Raw genomic sequence first — 22082 nt, 5'->3', positions numbered from 1 at the left:
ATTATTTACCGGGGGATCCAAATCAAAAATCTTTTTCCCATTTATGTTGGCTAGTCCTTTGCAAACAGGCTGACTTGGAGTCTCCTGTTTGGGTCAATAAGTGCACTTTTTACCTTTTAACCTATGCCCCTTACGTGAACCCAAGCAAGGTCCAATGGACTAGTAGTCCCTTTAGGATCTGTCTCGTCCATCCCCTCTCCTCCTCGCCCTTATGAGTTCATGCCGTACTCAGGGGCTGTGGCAATGGAAGGTCTGGGCAGGCCACACCACCTCGATATGGAGGATCACATGGTGGTGACACCTGTCTGTACCCCGATGCCCCAAGTCAATGAGCATGCTGGTCCCTGCCCTCTGGCTCACAGGGGGCATGGGTGGCTTCCACAGGGCTTGGTATCCTCAGGTTTAAGAGCCTTGTTGCAGGTGGCTGACGCCTGGCCCGTAGGGTCCCAGCACTCCACAGTCCGCTGCTGCCAGCCAGCCCCGCAGGTCCTGGAGCACTCAGACCACTCCCCCAGGACCCACTGTGCACTGAGCAGGGGCTGGATGATATTGGTGGTGGCTTTCTCCTTGCTGTTCTGCGTGCTGAAGTTCACGTCATTAGGAACGAAGAAGGTGTACTTGACTTTGGGGGGAAAGAGTTCACCGGGGACTGTCAGGAGCTGCACAGTCAGAGTCTCAGGAAGGGGCTGGAAGCTCTGCAGCCGCTCCAGGGTGGCAATGGAGCCACTGTACTTAAGGATGGTCCCCTTAATCAAGATGTCCTGTTCCATGGCAGAGATGGCCAGGTTCCCATTGAGCAGGTATCGCCCATCGGAGGTCTTCACTGCCAGGTAGTTACCGTCATTCTGCACCCCAGGGAGGCTCCGCTGTTTCACATCAATGTTCGTGGCACCAGCTGGGATGGTGACGATGTCATTATAGCCATAACTGCAATAGGAACAGAAAGGCAACCTCAGGACCAGAGGTTACACAGCCTGGGGCATGATGGTACCTTGGGGAGTTAGCATGCTCACGGCTGGGGCTGGGACAGAAGCAATCAGCAAATAATTATGCGATTGCTCTCAAAGCTCTAAGTAAATTATCTGATGAGGCAGACAGGAGTGTGTTGTACATTGGGATTTTCAAGGGCTTTTATTTCGTCTGGCAACTTTATTTCAAATGTTTTGGCTGAAGAGTTAGATATGTGTGTCCTGACAACAGCCCAGAGAGGAGAAGCCCAGAGGGGGTTGAAGACCTGCATCCGTAATGCCAGACCTGCCACCTCTTGGCTGAAAGGAGATCTTATGTACGTTCAGGTCCTTGCACTGTTATAAAACTTTGCATAGCCGCCTTCACCCACAGAGCTCAAACCCATGTGGAAAATCTGTTCCACAGACCCCTCCCCTATTGTTGTTAGCTGCCACCAAGCTGGTCCCTGACTCAGGGGATCAGACCATTGTGATCCACAGGGTTTTCACTGGCTGATTTTTGACGCAGAATGCCAGGCTTTTCTTCCTAGTCTATCTTAGCCTGGAAGCTGTGCTGAAACCCATTTAGCATCACAGCAACATGCAACCCCTCTGGCAGACGGGTGATGACTCCAGAAGCCTACGAGGATGGAAATCTCATTCCACCTCTTTGAATTCATCAGCTACTAGTATTGGATGGCTCCCATTTGTTTAGTATGGCCCTAGGGCAGGAACTAGGGATAAAAACTGGCTTCTCACAACCTTCTTCTGGGGGTGGTCAGCACACCATGAGCTGTGTGCTTCTGGACTGATATGACACTGTCTTGGGAAATGTTTCCCCTCTATTGTAGGCATAGGGCTTTATGTGGGGTGGAGAAATCTTTGTTCCTCTCTTCTCGGGGGAACGTGTTGGGGTTACATAGGGTGGGGAGAAAGTGGAGAGCACTGAGGAGGTGAGTCAGACTGGTTCTTTGCTCTTCTTGCCTTATTCCCAGCTGGGGCTAGCTGCTTGTCCAGGGCAGCTGTGAGAGTACCTACAGGCCCATATGTCTGATGCCCAAGAGAAATCAGGCTAAGGGGCCCATTATCTGAATAGCCCAGGCTTTTTTTTTTTTTTTTTAACCCTCTCTCCTTTGAGTTTAAATTTGAAGACTCTCAATTTGTCTTCTGTAGGCAGATTGTGTTCTCTGAGCCCAGCGAGATAACAGTGACAGAGAGAGAGAGAGAAGAGAGAGACGGGGGTGGGGGGTGTGGGAAGAAAGGAGAGGGGAAGTGGGGGGAGAGAGGGAGAGGCAGGAGAGAGAGAAAGAGAGGAGAAAGGAGAGAGGAGAGAGAGAGAGAGAATGGGGCAGGGTGGGGACAAGTGTTCCCCAGGTAGGATACTAAGTAACTAAATGCTTTTCAAAAACTCTGAAGGACTGCAGGTGGGAAGAATGGGAGGAGGGGTGGAGGCTCCTGTAGTCCCCAGAAGGACAAATACATGTATCAGATGCCAGAATGGCAGAGTGTAGACCATATGAGACACCTAGCTTTGCTTAGTCTTCAAGAAGTTGCACAAGATGGCAGAAAAAAAATGGTGCAGGAGTTAAGAAACCTGGGTTCTCCTTCTGGCTCTGTCATTAGCTATCAATGCAACCTTAGAAGAGTCACTTCGTCTTTGGTGCCTTAGTTTCTTCATCTGTAAAATGGGAATAATAATATTAGCCTTTCCTACCTCATAGAATTCTCTTAGGAGGTGAAAGTGCTTTGGAAAATACTAAGGGCTGTAGGAACGTGGGGCAGGAGGATGTGAGAGAAGCGTCTGGAGTTCTTGGATTCATCAAAGCACTGAGGCCACTGACGCCCCTTCACTGTACCCCCTTTTCTGAAGACCCACCACAGAAAGGACAGGACTTGCCAGGTGTACAGTGAGATATCCTTCCCAAAACAGGCTCGGAAGAGCTGCTTTCTGGCAAAGGGCCAGCATACTCAGGGAAGCTCACTGCCAACTGATTCAGAGACAATACACCCCTACCCGTGTGGCCTTGAGCACTACTGAAAATAACTGCTCTCTGCCCTGAGTCCTTTCCAGGGGTTCCGTGCTAAGGGCTCTACACATACTATTTCATGAAATCCTTACGGTGACTCTGAAACAGAGATGACTGAAGATATTCTGTAAGGAAACTGAAGCTCAGGGAGTTTAAATTACATAGCCAGTAAGTGGCAGCCACATTTCAAACTTAAGTCCATCCGATCCCAAAGCCTGGGCTCTTATCCATTATGATCTTTAACCTAGGAATGGAACTACTGGCGGACTCACTTGGAGGGGTTGAGTGAACCAGAGACCTTCCTGCATGAGTTGCCTTTGCCCCCACACACCCCACACTTGTCCAGCTTCCTGGGCGAGTCCACTACGTGGTCACAGCCAGCCTTGACACACTGGCCACGGACACAGATGGCCAACGTCTCTGGCCCACAGAGGGTGCCGTCGATCACCTGGAGTCGGGTAAGAAAGATGAGAGAGGGCACTGGTGAGCCCGGCAGCAGCCCCCAGGTGGCTGGGGACAGGTGACTTTCCTCCCCTCCTCGCTTCTGGGCTTCAGGAGTTGTCTTACTTTGGCCTCAAACACCTTGAACTCGCTCCTCCCTCGGGCTCGGCAGAACAGCTTGCAGCGGTCCCGGGGCGACACCCCTGCGTACTTGGGGACCCACTGCAGGAGATTCCCATCCATGTCAGTGTAGTTGTAGGCATTGTACTTCTCACACTGCTGCTCCCTGAAGCTTTTCCCTAAGAAGAGGCGGAGACAGACAGAGGTAATACCACGCGGAAGCGGGGGTAGGGTACAGAAAGCAGGGAGGACCCAGGGCACCTCTCTTCCTCTTGGTTTTGGACCTAATCTAAGACACAGATCCACGGTCATCTGGGCCCAACTTCCCTGGACATACCCTGACCCAGATCCAGGTGTGATTCTTCCTCAAAGGGGCAAGAAAAGGAGGCATCCAGCCTCAGGGCTGAGCTTTCTGCAATGTTTCGGGAGCGTCATTAACTCCATTCTACAGAAGAACAAAGTTGTGTGCGGACAAGGAGCAATTCAGTGTGCAGAAGGCACAGCATGAAGCATGTTTTATCTTGACTTCCTTGGTGACACTGAACATGTGGCCAGAGACTCTCAAATCTGCACCTTTATCTATGATTTGACCCTTATACCCCATTTTCTGTAACTCTGGGTGTCTATGGAGGAACTGGGACCCCTACATGGTGCAAATGGTCAACGTGCTTAGCTGTTAACTGAAAGGCTGGAGGTTTGAGTCCACTCAGAGGTATGTCAGAAGAAAGTCCTGGCGATCTACTTCCAAAAAATCAGCCACTGAAAACCCTATGGAGCACGGTTCTACTGTGACACACATGGGGTCGTTATGAGCGGGAGTTGACTTAACGGCAACTTTTTTTTTTTAAATGGGGGAGCCCCATTTGTATGCACTGCTGTTACCTCCAACTTAGCAAGACCCAAACCATACAGTCCCTCTGGTAACTGTTCCGTTTTCACTGTGGGGTACTACCATTATTCCGGTCCAAGACTGGAATTCCTGGTGTCTTCTAAAACACGTAAACTTCTCTAGGTGCACAAATGTTTAAGCAGTTGACTCCTAATGGAAAGGCTGGTGGTTTGAACCCACCCAATGGCTCTGCTGGAGAAAGGCCCAGTGATGGGCTTCTGTAAAGATTACAACCAAGAAAACCCTATGAGACAGTTCTACTCAGTCCCATGGGGTCGCTATGATTTGGAATCAACTTGACAGCACCCAATACCAACAATCCACTTTTCCCAGTCTGTCATGAAGTCATACTGAGGACAATTTATAAATTAAGATGTCTGCATCCCGCTCTCACCATCTTAGTCCATTCCTACAAGCCTAGGCCTGTGGCTTCACACAGGACTTAGCGCTCAGCCTCCTAACAGAGTCTGCCTCTTATTTAATCTTGCTACAAGCTGCTTCCAAAGCCAATCTGTCTGAAATAAGACTTGGGCTTTTGTGCACACTCCTGTAATTAAACACAGTCTTACTGCAGAGCTTCTCGGCCCCAGCTGTACCTCTGAATGACCTGTGGAGGTTTTTCAAAACACAGATGGCTGGAGATTCTGATTCTGGGCATCTGAGATACGCTTGGGGCCTCTGTGTTTGAAAAGCTCACCAGGTGACTTGACATCCAGGATGGAGAATCTCCAAATACGCTTTCAGCTTGCAAGAACTTTTATTGTCCAGCCTTGAAATGCTGCTTTACTCCACCTAAGCTAATCATAAAAAAACCCAAAAAAACTGTTGCCATCAAGTTGACTCCGACTAGCAGCAACCTCACATATGTGAGAGTAGACATGTGCTCTACAGGGTTTTCAATAGCTGAGTTTTCAGGAGTAGATTGCCAGGGCTTTCTTCTGAGGTGCCTCTGGGTAGGCTCAAACTGCCAAACTTTTGGTTAGCATCTGAGCAAGTTAACTGTTTGCACCACCCAGGGACCCCGAGCTAATCACCCTTCTCAAACCTTTCCCTCCATCCTGGAATGCCCTCCCCTCACTTCTTCACCCTCTCTATCCTTCTAGGTCCTGCTTGGTTCTAACTCTCCCTCGAAGCTTCTGACTAGCCTGGGCTTTTCCTTTCTCTGAATGCCTTATAAATCTAGGGTCTGTGCCACGTAGTTAAGCCTTAATTGCTGGGTGAAGGGGCTTGTGGCTCTAATCAGACTGCAAGCTCCCTGGGGGACAGAGGCCGTGCTTTGTACACCTATATCATTTATAACATTGATCACAGGTCTAGATACAGAAAGGGTACTAAGAGACCTTGGTGATTGAAATGGTTGATCCTGATGCATGTGAAATCCTGATATCACCCATTGCCCATGCCTACCTTCTACCTTGTATTCATTCCCGCCACCCCCATCTTGCTGAGAGGACCAGGCACACTTCACCCTGGATGCCAGGCAAACTCTGACAATTCCAGGGCACACTTTCTAAAGCCTCATGCCACTGCTGATCCTTCCCATTTTGCAAAACCGCAAAGCCTACAGATTCCCATATTAGACACCAACCCAACGCCAGTTTGTCTCTGCACTTGAATGAATCTTAAGGCGCTGCTTGTCTTTTCATGCCTGCTAATGCTCGTGGAGCTCCACAAAGGGAGCTGGAGGGGATGGGGAGGGAAAAACGTCCAATAAGCCCCTCTCATGAATTATTCTGCTGCCCGTACTGCTTCAAGCTAATGCGTGTGCTTTCCAGCAGGTAGCTGGGGTAGGAATATTCCATGGGGAGGTAGAGAGAGGGTTGCCTCCTGGGAAGGTTCAGTAGGGCAGTTGCCATGGCCCCAGGGGACGACGGGCAACTCTTCTCAGAAGGAATGTGCACAGGAATCATATTCAGAAATCCTCCCACCACCCTGTGCTGAATGTTGGCTGGAACAACGTCGGAGGTTTGGCTCTGAACTCGCTTTGGAAAACGCTTCCATCCTACACGCAGATGAGGATTCAGATGCCTCCAGGCGGATTATTATCCTAGACTCTAGCCCCTCTGCAAAGGCCCCTCCCGAGAGGGAGGGCATCCTCTGTCTCCACACTTGGCAGACAAGGGGACCTTCTCTCCTTGACTTTCTCAGGCTCTCCCACACAATGACAACTGTCCGGGGTCCCTAAAGGCTGCCCCTATCCTTGGTGCCTTGCAGCACCCATTTGTGTATGGATCACAGGCAAAACTGCACCTCAGGAGACCCACCCTACTCCTCCTCTGGGGATCTGTCACAGCAACAGCTGCGGCTGCTCGGGCAGGTGTTGCTGTGTGGCCATTACCATTGGGCAGGCACTCCTCTGTGCGGCATGACCGGTACTTAGCTCTCTGACCCAGGCAGTATCTTCCTCCGTTCTGAGGCTCAGGGTCCTTGCACTCACGGTAGGAAAACTGAACTCCTCCTCCACAGGTGCGGGAACATTCTCCCCAGGGTCCCCATGGGGCCCAGGTGCCATGCACCACAGCCTGCAACACACAACACCGCACTGAGTCAGGAGCTGCGGCGAGGAGGCATCGGTTCTCTGCCTAGTCAGGAGGCGCTGACCGGGTTTCTTCACCTAGTTATTCTCACCTCGGTGCCTGGAGTCCAGTCAACTGCCCAGTCACCTGTTCAATGACTGTGTGGCCTCTGGCCACTGAGACTGGGCAAGGCTTGCTCTCTGCTGACTCTCAAACAGTCCTTGTCCTTACTAAGGTACTCAGTGTGACACTGGCTGAATGAATGGACGAATGTAACTCTTTTACCGGAGTAAGGTTGGTCTAATGTAGGGCTGCTTTCCTCCCCCTGGGGATATCTGGCAATGTCTGGAGAGAAACAGAGTTGCTTCTAATTTTACAACTGACCTATCAGAACAAAGCTCTGCCCTTGGTAGATTCATATATTTTTAAAAGTGAAAATGATTTGTTAAAAATTATAAAAATAATGCTTTCCAACAGGGTGAATGTAATCGATGTCACTGACTTGTACATGGAAAAAAAATGTTGAATTGACAAACGTTTTGTTATATATATTTTTACCACAATAAAACAATTAAAAAATAAGTAAGGCTTCCTCATATAAAAAGTGCAAAACACAGAAAACTATAAAAAAAAACTTTTAAAAAATACCACCACCCGGATAAAACTACTGGCATGATTTTTGTCACTGTTTTTTTATACTTTTTCTATGACTATATAATCATCTTTTCTTAACAAAGATATGATTCTATCACATATATAATGTTTTGTGATCTGCCTTCTCTCCTTCAGAATGCATTGTAAGCATCATTCCAACCTCTCCCTGCCCGTGTTATGGCTCTGCTGTGGAGGCTGTTGGGTGAAGAGTGGGTAGGCCAGATGAGCCCAGTGTCTGACAGGGAGGGAGGCTGGGAGGGGGCTGAGGATGACCCCTGCCCCAGCTCAGGCTTAGAAGAAGAGTATAGAAGAAGGGTGTGGTTTGCCCTGCCCATGAAGGCTCCTGGGGTGCAATTCAGAAGACATCCTACTAGGCCAGGCCTCTGGAGTGCCAGGCTACCCTGGAGATTCATGCTGGGCTGGGACCAGCCTGGGAAACAGCAGGATGCTGCTTCATAGTGATGGCTCAGTGATGCGGGAGAGAAATTCCATCAGCCTCACACGTGGAGTGTTAGGAGCAGGGCAGAGAGAAGCCCTCACTGACTTTTCTTGCACATTGACTCTGCACTGCGCCAAGTTTCTCTGCCTGGTTAGGGGCAGCTCTGATTCCTTCTCCACCTCTCCACCTTGAGTATGGAATCCTCACCGCTACTCTCATCCTCCACTCCCATCTCTCCTTAGGAACTCAGCTCCCGCATAGGTAGGATATGAACACTTCTCGCTCAGTTCTTAATGTTCCTTTCTGGTCGTCGCTCTATCTGTTAATGACAGAGTTAATAATGGCTTCCACTTACTGAGGGCCCATGTTCTAGTCTCTGTGCCAGAGTTTTCCACACGTTATCAACAAGCCTTAAAGGCAACTCCCAAGCATTTTTAAAGGGGAAGTTACCAAAATGCCTGGAAGACGAGCAGCATCCCTCTTTTGACTAGGAGTACAGATTCTAATCTTTTGGATAAATAAGCTTTAGTTTGTTTGTTAAAAGATTAGTGATATGACGACGGTCATACCGAAAACTCATACCCGACGTCTCTTAGTTCCCGACTTGCAACTATCGTTTCTGGCTTGAAAACGGCCTCCCTCCCCACTGCCGCCCCACTGGCGCCCCCTGGCTGCCGCTCACCTGGGGCTTCTCCACTTCCTCCTCTGGCAGACAGCTGCCGTCCCAGCAGCGGTGCCCGGGCCCACAGGGCGTCCCATCCACCCAGGGCAGGCTGCCGTTCTTGGTGTGGCACAGGGGCTCAGTGCCCTCGGCGTGGCACCACAACTGGGCGCAGATGTCCTGTGCAGAGGTGTTGGGGCAGTGGCGGAAGCCAGGCCCAAAGATCTGCTTGCACTGTTGGTCCAGTGTATAGAGGGCCTTGTGGCCCGGGAGGTCTGTCGGGAGGGGCAGCGGCGAGGTGGGGGCATCCAGGAGGCAGTCTCCTGAGAGATGGCGGAAGAGAGGATGAGAATAAGGGGCGGGATCTGCCTCTCTCTGGAGCCTCCCACCTCACACTAGAATTCCTAGCGATGGGATGGAAGGCCTAGACATCACAGTTCCCTTGACAGCAATCTAAACACTGTCCACACTCCAGCATCCACATAGAGCTGATCCGATGTTCTATTATCAGTAGGACTGACTTTCTTCTGTCATCAAGAACATCTAGGGTGCATTTTCCCCTGCCCGCTCAGTGAGCACGAAGGGAATACAGCTAGCGGTCACATGAACTAAAAAACCCCAAACCAAACCAGATACCATCAAGTCGATTCTGAATCATGGCGACTCCATGCATGCAGAGGAGGACGGCTCCATAGGGTTTTTAAGGGTGTGACCATTCAGAAGCAGACTGCCACCTGAGGTGCCTCTGAGTGGGTTCGAAGCGCCAACCTTCCATTAGGAGTCAAGCACTTAACTGCGTGCGCCACCCAAGGACTCCATATTAATCTAGCTCACCCTATAATTGGGTACATAAATCTGTGCTTACAAATCCTGCCATGCAAAATACAGCCAAAGTATCGACGTCTGGATAATCTCATATTTTTGCACACATGTACCTGTCTTCTTCAATGGGAAGAATCAAGAATAAGTTGTGTCTTCACTGTCTCACTCAACAGTTCAAACTGTTTTATGCAGGCAAACCACCTCCCTACCCCCATCTACCCCTCACTGTCACACAATTGCTCATCAACACTTTGCCACCTCTGAGCTATCACACTGCTATCACTCCAGCCTGGGAACATTTTCTCCTCTCCTCTGTACTACAACGTTCTTCCATTTCTTCAAGGTCTGCTCAAACTCACCTCCTCCAGACAGCCTTCTCAGATGACTCCACCCAGCTTTGTGACTAACAGCCTTTAGATAGCCCGAATGAGGCTGCTGGAAGATGGGGACGGAGGAGCACGCTGTGGGGGGATGGTTAGTATGCTAGAGCACGGAGGTGGGGGGAGGACATATCTCTGAAATCTCTTCTAACCCTAAATGTCTCAGATGCTTGTGATAAGGTGCTGAGGACGTATTTCCCTGAGTCAGCAGAGGCACCAGCCGGGGCCAGAGCTCAGCTGTGGCAGCGGAGGGGAGAGGGGACTCCGGGGATGTCTACCGTGGCCGCTGTCCAGGAACTCTGTGATGTACATGGCGCTGCAGGGAGACCAGGGCAGGGTCTTGTTGAGGTGGACGAAGAGTGGCGCCATCATGTGGTGCTTGTCCATGGGCCCGAAGAGCCGCTCGCAGGGCTTGGAGTCATCGTGGGGCATGCTGAGGACGTGCCCTGGGGGGAGAGAGACCCGGTTCTCCTCTGCTCCTCTCCAGCATGGCGTGCTTCCCCCAGGGCCCAGCTTTACGTAGGAGAAAGCCAAACCAGTAAACTAAACCAGACTCATGGCGACCCCGTGTGTCAGAGTAGAACTGTTCTCCACAGGGTTTTCAATGCTGATTTTTCAGAACCAGATCACCAGGCTTTTCTTCTGAGGCATCTCTGGGTGGACCGGAACCACCAATCTTTCAGTTAGCAGCTGAGTGGGTTAGCCATTTGCACCATCTAGAGACGCCAGGAGAGAGGCAGGCTGCTAACACTGAAGTGCCAACCGGTCACCAAGTCCACATGGGAAAGGTCGCCCCTCACTCCCTTATGATTTGTCTTTCAGGCTTTACTCTTCTAAGCAGCTTTCTTGGATTACTGACAAACACTGATCTCCCCGTTTTCCGCCTCAGCCTGTCCTAAATCCACACTCAACTCTATTCTTTGCTCTTATATGTGACACTCTCCTTACACTGATCTTCTAAGGAACCTTACTGCTTAGCTTGCACACAGCAGCACTTTACCCAAGATCTGGTGTGTATTTTGCCATTTTCCAGGTGACCTTTTGGGAGGGTCCAGGACAACATCTTACTATTTTGGCTGTGAGCTCAAGGCAGGGTTGGGGTCAAGTCCACTCCCTCTGTGCAACGTCCAGCTCGGGATCTACATGCAGGCAGACACTCTGTCAAAATCATGAGGGGGTAATGGCTAAGAGTAAGGGCTGCATGTGCCTCAGAACCTGGGTCATCTGGATTCGGAAGAGGAGTTGCCTGGCATGATAAAGAAGGCTTTGACCTGGCAAATCTCACCTAGCTCATGGGCCAGCGTGTAGGCTGCCTGGAGCCCCTCGTCCTCGATCACAGAGCAGCTCTTGTTGGGGTCACAGATTGTACCAATGTCCGCCACACCCAGGGTGTCACACATGCCCTCCTTGCCGCAGAAGTTCTGTTTGGTGGAGAGAGTGAGAGAGAGCGGGCGACAGCGTGAGTGTAGTGTGGGCAGGCAGCCAGCCCCCGGGAAGGGAGAGAGGTGCCAGCGTCCGTAAGTGTGGAACTTCATACTTGAACGTTCTGTAAGGCGTTACTCTGGTGTCACCTGTGCTAGTTAGCTTTTTTTAAGGTGAGAGAAACAGCAGTAGGATTCAACATGTCTGGATATTCGACCCAGTGGCCCGGCGCTATGGGCACTTGTGTGTCTTGATTGCAGACTTTGGTCAAGCCATCCCCGTCTTTCTGACTTGGAGAGTGACCCGTGAAACCCACCTATGTTAAAAGCCAACCCCCCAAACAACACAACACAAAGGCTATCAAGGTGGGTGTCTGAGTGACACAGAACAGAAGACCTTCCTATTTCTGCTCCGGAGTTGAAGGGACTTTTAAAGCCAGACTCACTCTTCACAAAGGCCACTCAAGCAAGGACTTCCCCGTTTCTCTATGTTGGCCGTGTCCTGGGGCTCGAAGGGCTTCAGAAGGTTGTTCTCAGAGGCAGGATGGCATGGTGGCCCAGAACACAGACTCGCGGCAAGCTGGCCTGGGTCTTGGCCATGAGGTTTCTCTGTGTCTCAGTTTCCCCAGTTGTAACATGGGGATAACAAGAGGACCCGCCTCATGGGGTTGTTGTGAGGCTTGGAGGAGTGAACAGGACCTGGCACATAGGACTAGATTCTCCTGCCTTCAGAAAGCTGTCCATTTAGATTATGCCAGGTAGCTCAGCCGCTGTCCTGATTCTGAGGAAATCTTGAGGAGACCCCCTGCTTACCTGCCCCTGTGTTTAACAACCACTGAAGACCCTTGCTTAATTCCAACTCCAAACCTCTCACTGGGCAGTTGAAGCCATTTCCTCTCGTGACGACCTTAGCAGACAGCTGGTCACAAACTTTTGGAAAAGAGCCCTCATGATATTCTTCTCCTTCCCTTGCAAATACCTCACACTCTGACTCCTGTCCTCCTGACCTCCTCCTCTTCACTCCTCTCCAGGCTGCTGGTGGCCAGCTGGGGCCAGCGGGAAGATAATCCCCACGTAAGGGCAGGCCCGGTGGTCCTTCCTCGATCCGCCCACCCACCTCCCTTCCTCCCCCGGATGGCCAGCCCACCGACCTGTCTGGTGAGCAGGACAGCTGTGTCGTAGTGCTCTGGGTGGCGGTCGCTGGGCTGGTTGAAATGCCGCTGCCAGCTGCAGAAGTTACGCAGGGTGAGGCCGCCATTGTCGGACACCTCTGGGCCCCACTGTTCATCCTCCACTATCAGCACCTTCACCACCATCAGGTTGATGGCGTTCTTGATGCTGGGGTGCTTGTAGATCCGGGCTGCCACGGACATCAGCGTCAGGATGTGGTTCTGTCAAGGAGGAGGGACAGGTGAGTGAAGGGGGAGACTGGCAGCCCTTGCCTGCCCAGTGCCACCACTGCTTGTTGGGGGCACCGACTGCACGCGTGCCACGCACTGTGCTGGGCATTTTACAGGTAATGCCTCGTGTAAGCCTCACCCAAACCTCTAGACCTCCTCATTACTTCCCTTCATTTTATGTATGAGCAAACCGGGGCTCAGTGACTGGCCTACGATCACAAAGCGAGGAAGTGTAGAGCCAGAATGTGAACCCAGACCACCCGGCTCCAAAGCTTGTGCGTTACACATCGAGACCTGTGCTGTCTCATGGCACAGCCACAAGCCACCAGGAGCTGCTGAAGTCTAAAACGAAACGGACCTAAAATTAAAATTAGGTTGTCAGTCACACTAGCCACGTGCCAAGTGTGTCAACAGCCACACATGGCCAGCGACTACCATAATAGACTGTGAAGACAGAACATTTCCATCAGCACAAGAAGTTCTCTCGGACTCACTGCCTTTTATGCCTTAACCTTGACACCGATTGTCTCCCCACCAACCGGCCCCAGCCCCTCTCCTCCCCAGTCTCAGCCCAGAAGCAATTATCTGAGTGTTCAAGGTTAGTAGAATTTCCCTCTTAGAAACCAGCTGAGCATCTTCCTGTTGTCTGCTGGGGTAACCGCTACTCTTCAGGATGGGGGAGCAACTCAGAGTTGTTAACTCTGGAGCTCTGTCTAATGCTCCCTGCCATCAAAGCGCCTGCACCCTGGGTCTGCACTCTTTCTTTATGTACGTCCCCCACAACAGCTCTGGGAAGTGGGTGCGGTAGTCCCTAGGCTACGAGTGAGGCAGGGGAAGTTCACACAAGTGACGGAACTTGTCTGCGGCCACACGGACCAGGAAGCAAGCACGCCTGTCCAGGGGTGTCTGCGTCGCAAGGCACGCTCCTCCCACTGTGTTTCCCAGGGCTTGGCCTCCTGGCTTCTGCCTGGCTAACCCCTCTGAGGGTTTAGTCTTTCTGCCCGGGGCTTGAAAGAATCCATGGGCCTAGTTTGACTCGGAGAGAATCCCTGGGTGGCTCAAACAGTTAAGAGCTCAGCTACTTGTCTAAAGCGTTGGAGGTTTGAACCCACCCAGAGGTGCCTCAGAAGAAAGGCTTGGCAATACACTTCCAAAAAATCAGCCATTGAAAACATTATGCAGCACAGTTCTATTCTGACATACGTGGGGTTATCATGAGTCAGTACTGATCTACAGCAACTGGTTTGGGATTTCTTTTGGTGATGAGGCCCAGGGGCTGAGGCTCACTCATGCTTCCTGTCCACCCATCACCTCCTGTGGAGGGAGCCTGGATCTCTTGGTCCTATGGCTCCCAACTGCTCCCATGCTGGATTCCAAGGTTTGGGAGGAGGCCAGATTGGGGCTTACTCTCCTGCCTCAGGGACCCCTTGAAGTGAGCCCTCTTGGATTATTGTGCAGAAGCGGGGGAGACAAAGGGGTTGAGCCGGGAAGTGCCTTCCTCCAGGGGTGTGGCCAGTTGAGCTGCCACTTGCCCGCCCTGTCTCTCTGCCCCAGGATACCATCTCCTGTCATCCTTTCTTCTGTCCTGTGGTCCTGAAGGTGGGAGGAGAGGAAAGGAGAAAGGAGGGGAAGACTAGAGATGGACATTCTATTGGGTGAGGCCATGTGTGGGCGTTCCAGACAAATCCCACTATTTGTGAATGGGATCTCTCTGTTCACCTCGCAGGCAAGAAGCCAGGTGTTTTGTTAGCCCTACAAACAGGAGCTGGCAGGGTACTTAGCGTGTCAAGCACTCCAGCTATGTTCAGGCTGATGTAAACATCTTATCAGCAAAGCTAAAACTTGGCATTTGCTCCAGGAGGTGGAATCCTGAGGAAAAAAAGCAATCAGATCATTATGCAACCAGGGGTGAGGGCTTAGGAATGGTAGCTGGCTGAAGTCAGTTCCTGGCCAGGTCTTCACTGCTTCCAGGGGCAAAAAGAGTCTGCTGGGCTCTTGCCTTAGGGAGGGAGAGGGTCTGATGGGCCGGGGTCAATCTCTAGAACTTCTGAGGCAACCTGCAACTCTCCTCACAAGATTTCTCCTCTATGAGCCTCAGTTTCACAGTCTGATAACTGAGCAGGAGAATGTGAGGTGTGAAGACAAGAGATGCCAGCTGCTAAGCCTCAATCCAAGAAGACTCAGCTCAGGTACTGAAGACCTGAGGTTAAAGAATGGGCTGTGTTCCAAAGCAGGGAAGATCAGAGGAGGCTCTCAGGCAACACAGCTGAGCAAAAGACAGCACAACCGCCCTGTCTGCAGTGACACCAAAGGGAAATGAACAACACTGCTGCATGAAGGATAGGTAAGAAGCTAGGAGGAGCTGCCCAACACTAAACATCATAAGGCACGCAATGTTTCAGAGAAGGTCCTTTTTTGTAGTGCAAGGGGGTTCTTGTGATGGTCTTCTCCAGAGACTGTGCGACTGTCAGGCTGAGCTGGCTCGAGGATCATTTCACTTCAAGGAAGTGGGATGGACTTGAGGACACGTTAAGGGCCCTTCCGGTTGCTGTAAAAGTCCCTGGGTGGCACTAATGGTTAAGTGCTTGACTGCTAACTGAAAGGTTGGAGGGTTGAGTCCACCCAGAGGAACCTCAGAAGAAAGGCTTGGTGATCTACTTCCAAAGTCACAGCTATGAAAACCTGTGGAGCACCGTTCTACTCTGATGCACATGGAATCGCCATGAGTTGGAACTGACTCAATGGCAACTGGTTTGGCTTTTTGTTTTTGGTCTGGCTGCTGACGATCTCAGAAGACAATTTCCATTGCAAGAGGGCTGCCAGGACTACATGGTCCACCATTCCTTTTAAAATCCCAGATCTTGGTCCTCTTTACCTCTACTTCCCTCTTGTGTCTCCTGGACCTCTAAGAGACCGGAAGCACTGCCATTCCCACCATCTTCCCCTCAGTCAGCTCTTCTGGAAAACAGTAGCAGGGGTGCCTGATATTTGCAGTGCATTTTACAGTTCACGAGAGGGAAAGTGCCACTGAACCCGGGTGGGGCCGCAGTTCTGTGAGCCACTGATTCTGAGCCAACCCCCTAGGCCAACAGGGCAGGCCTGGCAGAAGTTCCCACGGTGGCAGGCGCAGAGCCAGTCAAGGAAAAGGTCAGATCACTTGCTCCACCATCAGGTGTCTATTTATACCTCCCTGCCCATCACGGGGAGCCCTGGTGGTGCAATGGTTAAGCTATGGCTGCTAACCAAAAGGCCAGTGGTTCAAATCCACCAGCTGCTCCTTGGAAACCCTATGGGGACAGTTCTACTCTGTCCTACAGGGTGGCTATGAGTCGGAATCAACTTGATGGCAATAGGTTTGGTTTTTTGGTTTTGCTCATCACACAAGCGTAGGCTGCTGGCTGAAGACTATGAGCAGAATCATGTCCTCACCTGGTGGGGTGGGGGCCCCAGCACGGGAGACAATGCCCGAAGATCATGTCAGGTTGGTGAATGCCCAAGATTAGTCCAGCCAAGGGTGGTTAAGTAATCCTGCTCTTGAGTAACTCGAGAGCCTCACCCCCTTAAGTCTCTTTAGGGAAAGTAAGAGCATTCTTTGGGAGTCTCCTCCTCTGTTGGTACCCCCAGGATCAGGAAAAATGAAAAACACTCCAGCCAGCTAGGCTGGGACATAACCCTCTTGGATTCTTTGAGCTACAAGCAAGGAGACTTTTCCCACACAGCTCTTGTGGCAGCCAGAGCCAACTACAGTGGGCACCTGAGGACACTGGCCTGGGCCAAGCACATTTCCTGCAGCACCTTCTCCTGCCAGAACTTTCACCCATGATGCTTTGCTTGTGTGTTCTTCACACTGTAGGTTCCACCGTTTTTCCTTGCAGTGCACCTGGGAGAGGCAAGGGTAGGAAGAGTGACACACGGAAATTCTCTGATCTCAGCAACTGGTGCTATGACTTTTCCCTCCTGGAGTCTCTCTTGGGCCAGAGACAATGCTGGGAGGAGGTGGGGCAGGAGCAAAGGAAGAGGAAAGACTGTGATGGGGAAAAGCAAAGGCCGCAGGAGTATCCCTCATCCCTCCTCATTCTCAAAACAGCAAAGGTACACGTCACCTCTCCAGAGCAGAGTCTTATGCAGAGCCACAAGGAGTCAGCCTTAAACACCCACAGTTGAAGCGCGCTGCAAAGGGAAGCATCTCTGCCATGCAGGACTCTGAAGCTGACACGGCAGAGGCTGGTGCTCCGACGGTAGGTGAGTACACTGCCTTCCACACTGACACATGGCTCCCACCGTCAAAGGCAACTACAGTCATAGCCATCTTTTTCTGAGTACCTACCATGTGCCAAGGAGCCCTGGTGGCACTATGGTTAAAAGCGCTTGGCTGCTAACTGAAAGAAGGGAGGTTCGAACTCACCAGTGGTTTCACTGGAGAAACGACCTGGCAATCTGCTCCCGTAAAGACTGTAGCCTAGGAAACCCTATGAGGTAGCTCTACTCTGTCTTTCGGGGTTGCTGTGAGTTGGACCCAACTCAATGGCACACAATAACCATGTGCCAGGGTGCCTGCTTTTGGGTGCTTTCCGTGCTTTATTACATCCTCAAGACCATGCCAGATAACTGGTGTAATTGTTCCTACTTAGCCGATGAAGGAATCGACATCTCGAAAAATAGGCAACTTGCTCAAGGCCACCCAGTTATTTCTAGGTCCCTCCAAAGGCTATGCTCCTAATCACCACACTGACTGCCACCTATCCTTGCTGCAACTGCAGCAGAGTCACGGCCAAAGCAAGCAAGCAAGGGAGCTGGCCCCATCGGAGTCCATGCCCCTCGGGGGAGATGGAGGTGGTGAGATTACCACGTTTTCCTTGGGAAATGCTCCACATCTTTGATCATTCTGATCACTGCAGACACAAGGGATAGGAAAGACTCATTCTTTGGCCAACGGGCAGAACACAATTGACGTGTGTATAATAACACTTGTCTTTCACCCATTGAAGACTCGGGTAGCTATAGAGCTAGTGGGGCACGTACCTATTTTAGGTAGGGTGACTATATAATTTATCATTCAAACAAGGACACTTTTGAGAGTGAAAGGGAGCACTATTAATAATTATGCCAGAACAGGCATAAACTGAGACTGTCCTGGGCAAACTGGGACATATTTTAGTATTAGGGCCTGTGGGAAACATTTTCCCCAGAAGATATGGGCAAGGGGGGGATGAAATGGTTGTAACTTAGCCCTTCCCTGAGGAGTCCTGGGAATCTCCTGGGCTGTGCTGAGGAAGGTGAGTTCCACTCCTAGGACCCTTTCTGTAGGAGGAGAATTCAGAAGCTCATCTCTGGGCTGAGACTACAGCAGGACAGACTTCCCAGATTGAATGGGAGGCTGCCCAGCCTGACACATCTTTCCCGCTCCAGTTTCACCCGGGGTTACAGTTAGCTGCAGCCGGACGCACCTCAGCCTCTTCCAAGATACTACCCTCCTTTCAGAAAGCCGCCTTTGTCTGAGCTGCTTAACTCTGAAACCAGACAAGAAAGTGCGACGTAGGGGCCCCCTTTTGTCAAGGGAGTAAGTAAACTCAATTGTTTTGGAATTCTGGAAGACACAATTGTCGTTCAGCAGTGAGGCCAGCCTCAAGCATGGCTAATTCTTTCTTTGAACCTGAAGGTGGCTGGGTGTCTTTGGGCTGCTGGATTTAATGATCCATTCCCAAAACAGACAAGAGGCAGAGAGTAAACAAAGTCACAGAGTCAGAGACCCTCCTCATGCCGAAGAGGCATCACGGTACAATAAGAAGACACTGAACTCAAAGTCTGGGAGGCTTGGGCTGCAGACCCAGAGCTACCACCTGCCAGCCATGTGACCTTGGGAAAGTCACATCACCTCTGTGAGCCTCACTTTCTTCTCCGTGAGCCCTGCCTCCCTCACAGGTATTCCCACTAAGATGATGAGGGTACAACTACTCTGTAAATTGTATACACCAGAAGAGTGGCTTCCTCACGGAGCACTGAGTCTTGAAGGAGACCACCTCATCAAGAGCAGCCTCACAGACGCTTAGAGAAGAATTGCTGACCTCTTTCAGTTGTCTCCCTTTAGAGATGAGGAAACCCAAGCCCTACAGGGGTTAAAGTCTCTTTTCATCATCACACAGCACTCATTCCTCAATGGCTAGCACACTACAAATGCCTTCCATTTGTGTGAGCAAAGTCTCCAGGAAGCTCCTGGAAGAGTTACAGATAAAGGACTGATTTCTATTTGGACGGGGTGGATCTGGGTAGGACCATGCTGCAGCAGCTACTTGAGGCACCAGGACTTGATTTTCATTCTTTTCTCAGCTGAGCTCATGGACAGTTTCAGGAAGTCCTGGGAAGCGAGCCACAAAGTTCAAGCCTACACTGTATCATCTCCACAGCTGGCGAGATCAGACCAGAGGGGCCAGTGGGTGAGCATAGGAACAGCTGTGTCCAGCCCTTCTCCCACCCCAACATGGTGACATCAGGAGTGGGGGTGGGTCATAGCATAATGAAATCAAGGTGGGAGTGGGGGTGGAGTGGCTAGTCCAGCCCAGAGAGTTTTAAGATCTAGCAGTAGATCTCCTAGGGAAAGGTGCTGATGCCCATTCTGATAAGCTCTCCCCATCCAAATTGGCCGGCTGGGTGCGGAGGTGCCTGGGGGGGACTGTGAATGGTCTAGAAATGTGTGCATGTGGAGGGGCCAGGGGATGGGGCAGTCACAAGCTAGGTGGTAAGCCATGGGTCACTCAAGGGTGGAAGTGCTCCTGGGTCGCTCTGCCACAGAGAAGGCCAGCTTCTTGGATGCAGCCCAACTGCCACTTCAGTGGCTTGGGAACCCTGGAGCCCGGCCCCAAAGCACGTCTACCTCTAGAGGGTTGTGATGGCTGCAGACGCCAAGTATGGCCTTGAGGCACACACTCAGTCTCTCAAGTGCCTAGGTGATGTGCTGAGAGCGAGAAGGTGGCAAGGCTTTAGGGAGGACGTTTTGGCACTGAAGACTGAAACACAATGACTTCTGCTGCTTGCCCCTTTCTCAGCGGCCTTCCGACCTCTTGGTTCTCAGGCTTGTCAGAAACCAGTCTCTGTGTGGGAGAGGGCCCAGTGGTTCAGCTCCCGGTTTGCATGACTACACCTCGACCTTTCTCGTGAAGCCCCCAGGAACCCGGGTCCTGTGGTCCTAACATGAGATGGGAAAAGCCCTCTCCTCACGCCTCTCCTGCCACCCTCCCAAGTATTTGTTGGGGAAAGGCGGAGAAGGCAGGTAGCGGCAGGAAAAACAAATACTAATCACTGTAGACCTAAAGTGGGTGGGGCAGGCTGCCTGAAGTGTCAGAGCTGCCGTGCAGCTCTCGCAGCTCTCGCGGTGCCCTGGGAGGAGGGAATAGCAGGCAGGTGTGCCTGCCGAGGTGAAACCCACCTGTGCATGAGCCAGAAAAGCAGCCAGAGACCTCACCCCCAGGGTTTCCTACTCCCTTCATCGAGAGTCCACCTCCCAGTGACTGCAGGGTGGGGAAGATGGAGTGAGAAACAAGTGCAGACCGCCTCCTTGTCTGGACTATTCTGCACAGGTGACGCCGATGTCCCTGGTGCCTCCACCAACGGGCACAGGCTGAGCCTAGAATAGAATCTTCAGCCAGGGACGCCATCACTGACAAAGTGCTACCCACACTGTAGCGGCTGCTAGGATCCCTTTTCCAGAGAACTAGGGCCCTCTGGGCAGAGCAGTTCTTTACCTGGCACATTTCAGGTTCTCTGCTCCCCATGAGAAGGGAACCCTTACACTTCACCTGGGTCCTTGGGGGAAGTGGTGGGGCTTAGGGTGACAGAGACACCTCCTCCTGGGTCCACCCCATCCTTGAGTCCAGTTAGAAATGGTACAGGAGCATAGGACTCAGTTGTCCTGCCCCAGCTTAGGAGAGAGCTGAGTCTCGGTTAAGAGCAGCTGGGATGGACCAGGTACAGTGCTGGCTCTACCACAAACATCCACTGAAAGAGTTAGCGCCTACTTTCTTCTCCCCCTTTTCCACTGATGCTTCAGTTTCCCCGCGCTGAGCCCCCAGGCAGAAGTTCTACTGCCCTCCCTTCTGGTGCTGGATGCTCGCGCAGCTGCCGCCTGCCAGGGCTGTGGGCCAGGCTGGCAAGGTAGCCCATGCCCCTTGATCACAACCAGCTGGGCACACAGAAGGTTGAGCAGCCCCCTTCCAGGTTCAACCCCCTCCAAACTGTGCCTTTTACTTAGGGCCACTTCAGCGCTGTCCCGAAGGGGAATGAAATAGCCACATCTTTTCAGCCCAGCTGCCTTCCCTTTGGGACCCTGAGACAAGAGAGGGCTGAGGAAAGGGGAATGAGCCTGGTTCTTCTTCCCAAATGTCCATTTTAAATTTCTGTTGGGAGACAGGTGCCTGGGGTGCTCTCAAATCCCCTCTCAGCTCAATCAGGCTGAGTGCTACAGGGGATTTGGAATGCGGGGGTCAGGGAGAGGGCAGAGAGGAGGACGCGCCAGGACCGTCACTACATTGGAAGGGCCGTTGAGGATGGGGCGAGGTAGCTCGCGTGGTGAAGGTAAGAAGGGAGTCGTGGCGCTTTCTCAGAAAGGAGGGAACCTGTTTGGGGTTAGGCTGGAAGGGCGAGGAACGTGAAGGGTTTTCTCAGGGGGATTGGGGAGGGAAGAATTTGGAGACGCTGGGAGGCGTCGGGGGACCTCCAGGCGAGGCGACTGGGGAAGGCTCTCAGAGTCTCCTACCTGCAGGTCGGCCCCATAGAAGGCAGCCATGGACGCATCGGCCACCAGCAACGTCTCCACGAAGCGAGCCTCGGACACAAACCGCTTGCTTCTACTCGTGGCCCCCAGAGGAGGTGGGAGCTCGCTGGCGCCGTCTGCTTCCTCTTCGTCGGTGCCCTCCTCCTCCTCCTCCTCCTCTTCCTCCTCCTCGCGCTCGTCGTCGTCTCTCCCCGGCCTCGGCCACTCTCCCCTCTCCACCTCCCACTCGGGGGCCGGAGGGCGGGGGCGGCCGTCGGCGGAGCGGGGCCCCCAGCGCAGCAGGCGGTGCGGCTGGCTGAGCGAGCGCCCCGCGCCCTGCGGCTGGATGGTGAACTCCTCGCCCGCTAGCAGGAAGGAGCCGCTCAGGCCGCGGCACAGGCTCACGGCCGCCAGCGACCCCGGCTCGCCGTCCACCGTGCCCGAGAAGAAGCAGTCGCGCAGCCGCGCCTCGCCGCCGGCCGGCCCGCCGGGCTCCCCGAGGTGCTGGATCTTGAAGCCGGGCGCCAGGAAGCTGGCGTCGGGCGCCAGGCGCAGCACGAAGCCCCTGCCGAAGGCGGACAGGTGGAGCGCCAGCTCGCCCTCGCCGCCCGGCCACCGC

General features: G+C 52.4%; 1 protein-coding gene across 1 annotated transcript in view; it reads right to left on the bottom strand.

Moving 5' to 3' along the window:
- Window positions 1–356: 356 nt before the first annotated feature.
- Window positions 357–22082, bottom strand: part of ADAMTS8 (ADAM metallopeptidase with thrombospondin type 1 motif 8) — a 26198-nt gene continuing 4472 nt past the window's right edge. Inside the window, exons 2-10 of the mRNA XM_004379382.2 lie at window positions 21467–22063; window positions 12469–12708; window positions 11182–11317; window positions 10175–10342; window positions 8716–9017; window positions 6763–6946; window positions 3542–3714; window positions 3247–3422; window positions 357–927 (exon numbers count right to left, since the gene is read on the bottom strand). Of these exons, the coding sequence (XP_004379439.1) occupies window positions 357–927; window positions 3247–3422; window positions 3542–3714; window positions 6763–6946; window positions 8716–9017; window positions 10175–10342; window positions 11182–11317; window positions 12469–12708; window positions 21467–22063 (2547 nt within the window). The remainder of the gene's footprint in view (window positions 928–3246; window positions 3423–3541; window positions 3715–6762; window positions 6947–8715; window positions 9018–10174; window positions 10343–11181; window positions 11318–12468; window positions 12709–21466; window positions 22064–22082) is intronic.

Source organism: Trichechus manatus, unplaced genomic scaffold (genome assembly GCF_000243295.1).
Source record: "Trichechus manatus latirostris isolate Lorelei unplaced genomic scaffold, TriManLat1.0 scaffold00064, whole genome shotgun sequence".
NCBI classification, from domain to species: domain Eukaryota; kingdom Metazoa; phylum Chordata; class Mammalia; order Sirenia; family Trichechidae; genus Trichechus; species Trichechus manatus.
This window is presented reverse-complemented; position numbering and strand designations above follow the sequence as displayed.